This window comes from Eimeria maxima, genomic scaffold, assembly GCF_000499605.1.
Source record: "Eimeria maxima Weybridge genomic scaffold, Emw_scaff1304, whole genome shotgun sequence".
In the NCBI taxonomy this organism is placed as follows: Eukaryota; Apicomplexa; class Conoidasida; order Eucoccidiorida; family Eimeriidae; genus Eimeria; species Eimeria maxima.
Window position 1 is genome coordinate 201 of NW_013564291.1, and position 9,252 is coordinate 9,452.

Sequence of the window (9,252 nt, forward strand, 5' to 3'; positions counted from 1 at the left end):
GTCAAGTAGACAACAAAGAAATGTCTGTGGTGCCTCTGCTGCTGCAGCACTGCAGCAGCAGCTGTAGCACAGCAACAGCTGCAGCAGCACAGCAACAGCAACAGCAGCAGCTGAGACCACGATGAAGTTTCCCCACCACTCGTGTTGCTGCAGGGCCTGTGCACGGCTGCTGATTCTGCGAAGTGTTGCTGCTTAAGTTAGATGCTACTGCTGCTGTTAAAGGTAGGTGCTGCTGCTGCTGCTGCTGCTGCTGCTGCTAAGATAAAGGCGGATCGAAAGATGGGTGTAGAGGATGGTCTGGCGGGAGAACATCTAGAGCAGTTGCACGCCGCGGCCGAAGCTGCAGCAGACAGCAGCAACAGCAGCAGCAACAGCAGCAAGTTAAAGGTCCACCAAAGCGCCAAGAGCAGCGCGCGCACAGAAGCTGCTAGCAGCAGTAGCAGCAATAACAGCGAACACGAAAAGCAACAACAAAAGATGCGCAGCAGCAAACAGCAGCTGCAGCACAAGCAGGCCGATGCATTCGCAGCAGCAGCACGGAGTCGCTATCAACAGCAAAAGATGCAGCAAGGGCAGCCACAAAAGCTGCAGCAACAACAGCCCCAAGCAGCAGCAGCAGCAGCGGCAGCAGCACCGTTGCCCACCTTATACACCCCAAATTTGTATTTCTCCCTCCGTTTCCTTAGACGCTCTTGCCGCCGCCGCATTTCATCCTGCAGCAGCAACAGCAGCACGAACAGCAGCAGCAACACCATCGACACGAACAGCAGTAGCAGTATCAGCAACACCATTAGCAGCAGCAGCAGCAGCAGCAGCACCAGAAATCATAGGAATGAATAAATAGGTTGTTTTCCATAGTATTCCCCTTTAACTTTTACCAGTAGTAGCACTATCAGCAGCAGCAGCAGCAGCAGCATCATCATCATCATTAGCAGCAAAACATACAAATGAATAAATAAGTTGTCTTCTATAATATTCTCCTTTAACTTCTTTTATTCTTTTATATTTATATCTATAATAAGGACCACCATAAACATAAGGAGGTAAATTTGCTGCTAATCTGCTGCGCATATAACGATGTAGTATACGCGATACCCGAGTACGGATACGATGCTCCACAGAACGGACACCTGCAGCAGCAGCAGCAGCAGCAGCAGCAGCAGATGCAGCAGTAGATGCAGCCGTAGATGCAGCAGTAGATGTGGTAGTAGATGCAGCAGGAGATGGGCAGCAGGAGATGGGTGGTAGCACAGATGATATTTTCCTCTAACATTAGGGTTTAGGGTTTAGGGTTTAGGGCCTAACCAGGTTTATGCTTTCCTCTTTTTCTTTCATATTTCCCCCTAACATTATATTTCCATTTATAACGATAGTCAAGAGTTGGAGGAGGAGGAGGAGAATCAACATAAGCAGCAGCATCACTGTTTGCGCTACGTAGTACCTGCGTATACAGCCCAATTATGCATGCAGCAGCAGCAGCAAAATTTGCAACAGAAAGATGCAGCATTGAATAGTTGCTCCATTGATTCGCTGCTACTGCGCATATTGGTGCTCCTCCGTGCGCTGGTACTACATCTGCTGCTGCTGCTGCTGCTGCTGCATCTGCATCTGCATCTGTTGCTGCTGCTGTTGCTGCTGTTACCTTAAGATTTAATATTCTTGGTGAGTAAAGAGGAATTCTCTGCTCAACAGCAACACCTTGGACACCATTTCTTAGCACAAAAGAAGAATTAAGAGAATTATGACGAACACTTAATACGTAACCTGCATACACAACATAAATTAGGGTTTAGGGTTTAGGGTTTGGGGTTTAGGGTTTTGGGGTTAAGGGTTTAGGGTTTAGAGTTGAGCTAAACCCTAAACCCTAAACCCTCACGAACTTCTTCAACTCAAGCGCATTGCGCGGCTTCAAGCTGCACAGCTCCTAATAGAGCCTAAACCCTAAACCCTAAACCCTAAACCCTAGACGTACCCTGAAAGGTCGCAACGGTTTGCTGCGAGCGGCTGAGTTCATATTGAACCTCCACCAAGTCACCAGGCCCAAACTTAGGCATCTGCAGCAGCAGCAGCAACAGCAACAGCAGCAGCCACACAAGCAGCAGAAGTAACAGCAGCAGCAACAGCAGCAGCACATAAGAGCCCCCCAACAGATTGCTGCAGCACCAACACCAAGACATCCCTGCTGCTGATGAAGTGCTGCAGCAACAGCAGCAACAGCAGCAACAGCAGCAGCAGTAGGAGGAGCAGCAGCAACAGCAACAGCAGCAGGAGCAGCCTACTTTAAAGTTTCTTTTTTTTTGTAGATGTTTAACTTCTTGCATCATAAGAAGATGAATTAAATCTTTGCATGCAGATTTATTTTGCTGCTGCAGTCTTGCTGCTGGTGTATCTGCTAGGGGTCTGCCGCACCAGTAGCCGCGCTGCAGCAGCAAATCTTCTGCTTCTGCTAATACCTCTAGAGGCTGATCCTTCCTGTTGTTGCTGCTGCTGCTGCCATTGGTGCTGCTGCTGTTGCTGTTGTTGCTGTCGGCTTCTGCTGCTGCTGCTGCTGCTGCACCTGCAGGAAGGGGAGCAGCATATAGCAACAGATGAGGCCAATGCTTAGACATTGCAGGGATAGATGCTTCTGCCGCTGATGAAGGAGTCACTCTGTGCCGCAGCAAACGACGTGCTGCAGCAGCAAATGGTTGATACAGTACACCCTGCTGCTGTTGCAGCTGCTGCTGCAGTTGCTGCTGCAGTTGTTGCTGCAGTTGCTGCTGCAGCTGGCGTTGATAGTGCTGCTGCAGCTGCTGATGTTGCTGCTGCTCCTGCCGATGACACTCAGATGAAGACACGGTGGCGCTGGGATGGGCGGAGCATCCTGTTGTTGCTGCTGCTGCTGATGCTGCTGTTGCTGCTGCTGGTGGTGGTATTGTTGCGGTTGTGCTTGCTGCAGGCGCTGATCGAGGGCAGTAACAGCGACTGCACGTAATGGAGCGCAGCAGCAGCATTTTGCTGGTGCTACTGCAGCAGCAGCAGCTGCTGCTGCTGCTGTGTGCTGCAGATGTAGTAGGAGCAGTATAGGTAACTACTGCAACAGCAACTACAGCAAACCCAATATCATCTGATTGTTTTTAATCTGTATTTATTTATTCATTAACTTAATTTAATTTAATTTAATTTATTAATTTAATTTAATTAATTAATTAATTAATTAATTAATTTGTACATTTACTCATACACTATATCGATAATACATAAGAAGACTGGCGCAGACGGCAACACATTAGAGCTGCCTATACACCGCAGATGGATATAGAGAAAAAAAAACAAAAAAAATAAAGATGTTAAAACCCTCACCATAAGAATCTTACACCAGAAACCCTAAACCGTAAACCCTAAACCCTAATTTTTTTCTTTTCTCTGGTGTTTGTCTACCCCCCTGCGGTCGCATGCAGCCCCAAGAATGTCAATAAACAGTTTATTTTTTTATTTATTTTCTTAAATTATTTAATTAAATTTATTTATTATTTAATCCATAAACAAATAAGAAGTCTTTTTGCTGCTGCTGGTAGCAACTGTTGCAGCAGACACCATGGGACAATCGATCCCCAGTCGATCCCAGGACGATCCCCTAGGGCTCCACTGGGGATCGATATCGATCCCGTGCACGGCCATCGAGCCCACACTGTGGGGTCTCTGTCTCTCATGTAGGACTACCTAGATGGCTAGCTAACTAACTAACTAGCCAGTTGCCTGTCTAGCCAGCTAGCTAGATACACAGCTAGCTATCTAGCTGGAAGTATTGATAGAGGCACAGCTAGCTATTCAGTTAGATAGGTAGATATCCAGCTAGCTAACTAGCTAGCTACTTAGATGTCTACCTAGCTAGCTAGCAAGCCAGCTAGCTAGCCAGCGGTGTATCTGTAGGCATGGGTGGCAAAAAGAGCCAAAGACTTGTTTATAGTCGGAGGGAGAAAATAAATAAAAAAAAGAATTAAAAAAGAAGGAGGTGCCTATACACCTGAAAAAGTGTTGAATTTGGGGTGTATAGGGAGGTTTATGCATACATAGGGGGAGCAGAAGGAAGAAGTTGGGGTGTATGTACAGTACTAATAGTAGGGTTTGTATCACATACAGTAGACATATAAGGAGTAGATGATGAATAATAAGGGTTTAGGGAAGGGTTTAGGGAAGGGTTTATTAAAGGTAATGATGTATCTAAACCCCCAGATAAATAGGAACGAGAAGATAATTTTGCTGCATTCAGCTGTATACACAACACACAAACCCTAAACCCTAAACCCTAAACCCTAGTTAGATACAGCAGAAGGCACAAGGGATATTACAGCAGCAACCCTAAACCCTAACTAAACTCCAACTGTCGCTACAGATAAGCAATGCAATCCCATCAGCCTCAAACCCTAAACCCTAAACCCTAGCTATTTACCTCAGCAAGCTGAGCAGCAGAAAGAGAACATGCTGTTGATACTTCATCATTAGGGTTTGCGTAAACCTCATCTAACTTTGGAGAATTCTGCCAAAACCATATTACGTTCCTGAATACACACAAACCCTAAACCCTAAACCCTAGACCCTAAACACTAGCGGGAGCAGATTGTCTACAATAAGGCGCTGCTACAGTTGCTGCTGCTGCAGTTGCTGCTGCTGCTGCCCGACCTAAAAATTGCAGGAAGAGATAAACCTCCTAACTCCCACAACCAGCCGCTTGTCTTTCCTCCAAACCTCTCCACTATATGCGGAGGCCTGAAAACAACAAACCCTAAACCCTAAACCCTAAACCCTAAACTCCAAACCCTAGAGCATAAAGAAAGAGTGCTAGGGCGCGCAACAGCAGGCAGCAGCTGACGATCGCTAGGTGCAACAGGGTTTCTAACTGTAGGGATTAGTGTTTAGGGTTTAGGGTTTAGGGTTTACTTTTTTAAGAACTCAAAGTAAGTAACATTAGATAAAATTGTTCGCGTTGTACGCAGCAACAAATAAACAGCAAAAAGAAGCCATGCAAAATTAGATATGGCGAGGCATAAGCATATGAGCAACCATAACTGCACACAAACCATAAAACCCTAAACCCTAAACCCTAAACCCTAAAATTCCAAACCCTAAACCCTAAAACCCACAAACCCCGGCAAAGACAACGACAAACGGAACCCTATACCTCTACAAAGCCTCTGGTACAGCCACGGAACGGAAACCCTAAACCCTAAACCCTAAACCCTCGTTCGTACCCATTGGGATGGAGAGGTGATAGCCTCAGCAGCATATAACCACGTAAGAGAGAAAGATTCAATAATAGAGAGAGAAATACAAAAAAGAAAACAAACAAAAGGACGAGTGTTTCCTGCTGCTATACAATTATCTACCCACATACAGTGGTGATCTTGACGGCTGCAGCACAAACACAGCAGCAGCAGCAGCAGCAGCAGCAACAACAACAACAACAACAACGGCACAGGAGATGAGCAGATAAGCGTGAACTATCCACACACGCAACGACAGCAGCACAAGAAGCAGCAGCAACACCCAGCACCCTCCCCACCCCCAGCAGCAGTGTACTCCAAGCAGCAGCAGCAGAACCACCACCCCCAGCAGCAGCAGTAGCAGCAGCAGCAGCAAAATTATGAGTACTTACAGTAGACAATGTGCACATTCAGCACAATGATGAACACGATTAGGTTTAATAATATTACAAGTAACACAAATTTGTTTTAATTCAGCAGAAGATCCATTCATGATGGAGTGTATATACACCTCATTTAGTCTATGCTGTCTTTCTGCTGCTACTGCTTGCTGCAGTTGCCATGCAGATTCACGTAATTGATCTAATGTTGCTGCTGCAGCAGATATACGACTGCTATCCTCAGTAGCAGCAGCAGAAGAAGAATCCTCCATGCATACACTCCCTAATGCATTCAACTCGTATAACTCTAAGTTTGTTAATAACTTCTGCCTGATACACACAAACCCCAAACCCTAAACCCTAAACCCTAAACCCTAATTCCGATGCATGAAGAGCTAATCGGGAATCAGGAAACCTCGCCGCTGATAAATAATGAAACACCAAAAACTGCCATTTAACCTCCTAAACCCTAAACCCTAAACCCCAAACCCTAAACCCCAAACCCTAAACCCTAAACCCTAGAAAGTACCTGTCAAGCTGTTCGAGCTGGGAATGATAAGGACCATAAGAAGGGCCTAATGGCCATCGAAGTCCATTTAAAACCTCACGAGTAAACCTCCTAAAAGCAGCAGCAGCAGCAGCAGCAGCAGCAACAGTAGTAGCAGCAACAGGGACACGAACATGAACAGCAAGTTCACTTGGAGGTGCAGGAGCAGCAGCAACAACAGCAGCAACAACAGTAGCACTTCAAGCACCAGCAGCAGCAGCAGCGTTAGGAGAAACCTCGCACAACACCAACAGCAGAAACAACCACAGCAGCAGCAACAACAGCAGCACCAACAGCAACGACCCAGCAGTAACAGCAGCAGCAGCAGGAACGCAGCAGTAACAGCAGCAGCAGCAGCAGCAGCAGCAGCAGCAGCAACTTACGGGTGTACAGAGGCGAATTGACTTTTAATACGATTAAGACTTGCGGGGACGATCCCGGGATCGGCTTTGAATGTAATAAACCATAGGACTTGTGTAGCCCCCCACATGCCTATAGCAGCAGCTGCATGCAGCCCCCAATTACTACTATTACTGCTGCTGTTGCTGCTGCTGCTGGTGGTGGTGCTGCTGCTGGTGCTAAGGAAGACCGTCATAGCAAATAAACCTATAAATGTTGCTATAGATAATATCCAATAAAGAAGAGCATAAGGAGATTTAATACATTTTGTTTGTTTAAAGAATTTAAATTGTAAAGAAAGACAAAAAAGAAGAAAAGCTAATAAATAAAAACGACGAGAAAGACATAAAGAAATAACATTCTTCCCCTTTCCATCTAGCTGCTGTTGCTGCTGCTGCTGATGCATGTGGTGCTGCTGTTGCTGCTGTTGTTGCTGCGATTGGAGAGATACAACACTTTTTGTATCTAATAAACATACACCTCCTGTCTTACATAATAACAGCATGCAATCCTCAGCCCCACATCCAGACACGCATGCATGCAATGCTGTGCTACCCGAGCAATCGCGGTGATTTAGATTCGCTCCCTTAGACACAAATACACAAACCCTAAACCCTAAACCCTAAACCCTAAACCCTAAAAATTCAAAATTCAAAAATACACGAATATACGAGTTGTATACACCATACGAGCACACACACTTCCTCTACATTTATAATACACAAGCCAGACAGGAATTAGGGTTTAGGGTTTAGGGTTTGTAGATTACCTTAGATAATAACCACTGAAGAATAGGCAACGAACCACGACGAGCTGCCCACATTAAGGCGGTTTGTCCAGTGTCATCCTGTTCCTCTAAAGAGACTCCCTGCGGCAATAACCCCAAACCCTAAACCCTAAACCCTAAACCCTAAACCCTAAAGGAGTGAGCAACGGAGATGCGCCTTCACCACCGGTTTTGCAGCAGCTTAGGTAGGGTTGATATATTTGGCCTTCTAGTCGCCTTTTAGGGTTTACGGCTTGTGGATTAGCTGCCTGAATCTAGGGTTTAGGGTTTAGGGTTTGGGGTTTACGTGGAGATAGATAAGTTCCAAGATGCGCAGCGCATCGCCAATTTTCTCCTCAGCGAATTCTCCAGCAGCAACAAGGAAGGGCGTCATGTTATGCCGATTCTGCAGCCACAAACCCTAAACCCTAAACCCTAATTCTTAAGCCCCAAACCCTAGACCCTGGATTCCCATTGTGCAAATGGCTTGAATGCTGCAGCTGCTGCACAAAATCCAGCGGTCGCCGTCTGCGATGTGAATAAAAGTGTAGGTTAAGGGCTAGGGTTTAGGATTAGGGTTTAGGATTAGGGTTTACCTGATGCTGCAGCAACGTGCAACCACCGTGAGCAAGCAGACAACGAACCGCCTCGAAGTTGCCCGCCTTAATTGCAAAATAAATTGGAGTCTCCAGAGAAGCTTCCTCCTGAACCCCAAAGCCCAAGCCCTAAACCCTAAACCCTAAACCCTAAACCCTAGATCCTAAACCCTAGACCCTAGAAATTCTAGAAACCCTAGAAACCCTAAAATCCTTAAACACCGTGAAAATCATGAAATCGCAAATGTAATGTCTATAGCCTGGACACTAAACCCTCAAACCTCAAATGTGAACCCTAAACCCTAAACCCTAAACCCTAGGTTCTGACCTGATGTGTAGGGGAGCAACCAAGTTCTTGTAGAAGATAAGTAAGAAGAAGATCAGAGCCTAAGAAGGCTGCCCAGTGTAGTGCATGCGCTTCCTGCAGCGCTGCTGCTGCGGCGGCTGGACCTTTGCTGCTGGCAAGAGAGCGGCATAAACCCATAAACCCTGCACTGTCTTTACGTCTTGCTGCAGCAACAACTAGAGCCTGAATACAAACCGTAAACCCTAAACCCTAAACCTTAAACCCTCGGAATACCAACGCCAAGTCCACAAACAAATCGACGACTTCTAGTTCAAATGTGACAGCTGAGTATCACCGGTAACACCTCTAAACCCGAAACCCTAAGCCCTAAACCCTACGTACCTCTAAGCCGATCCCCGGCAGCTGCGACATCCGCAGCAGCGGGGATTCAAGAAACATCCCCGAGTCCGCCTCCTCCATTGGAGGCCCCTTTAAAGACTCCATCTGCTGCTGCTGCTGCTATTGCTGCTGCTATTGCTGCTGCTATTGCTGCTGCTGCTGCAGTTGCTGCTGTGTTGCTGCGACTGCTGCTACCGTTGCTGCAGTTGTTTGTGCGTCTTCTGTCTGGAGCAGGTGTTGTTGATGCTGCTGCTGCTCCTGTTGCTGCTGGTTTTGCTGCTGCTGTTACTCCTCCTGTTGCTGCAAAACCACAGCTGCCACAATTGGGGTTCGAAGGCAGATTGTCTCTTGCTTTGCTCCATGCGCTAAACCCTAAACCCTCAACCCTCGAGAGGGACCACTGCCGACTGGACAGGCGTGAACGGACCCAAACCCTAAACCCTAAACCCTAAACCCTAAAATTCTTAAGGGTTATAAAACAAAGAAGGTTTACGGGCGTTGTGTGCGGTATGAATCCCCTGGTGCTGGAATGTGTTGCTGTTGCTGTTGCTGTTATTTCTGTTGCTGTTGCTGTTGCTGCTGCTGTTGCTGTGGTGCATGAGCACTACAATATTGACTCTGTCGATTCTTTAGCGA

General features: G+C 46.6%; 2 protein-coding genes across 2 annotated transcripts; both read right to left on the reverse strand.

The window, feature by feature from the left end:
* Positions 1-256: 256 nt before the first annotated feature.
* On the reverse strand, positions 257-2,993 carry EMWEY_00051250 (ribosomal protein L19, putative; the record flags this gene model as incomplete). Its single annotated transcript, XM_013479691.1, has 6 exons — positions 257-340; positions 645-713; positions 946-1,130; positions 1,306-1,441; positions 1,877-1,924; positions 2,280-2,993. 6 exons carry the CDS (start codon positions 2,991-2,993, stop codon positions 257-259), a joined length of 1,236 nt encoding a protein of 411 aa, XP_013335145.1.
* A 1,255-nt stretch (positions 2,994-4,248) lies between these two features.
* EMWEY_00051260 (DHHC zinc finger domain-containing protein, putative) lies at positions 4,249-8,721 on the reverse strand (the record flags this gene model as incomplete). The annotated part of the gene is made up of 14 exons (XM_013479692.1): positions 4,249-4,252; positions 4,509-4,541; positions 4,663-4,749; positions 4,921-5,048; positions 5,232-5,391; positions 5,636-5,953; positions 6,153-6,242; positions 6,554-6,788; positions 7,062-7,155; positions 7,339-7,437; positions 7,643-7,741; positions 7,932-8,039; positions 8,260-8,460; positions 8,620-8,721. 14 exons carry the CDS (start codon positions 8,719-8,721, stop codon positions 4,249-4,251), a joined length of 1,758 nt encoding a protein of 585 aa, XP_013335146.1.
* Between the last annotated feature and the right edge of the window lie 531 nt (positions 8,722-9,252).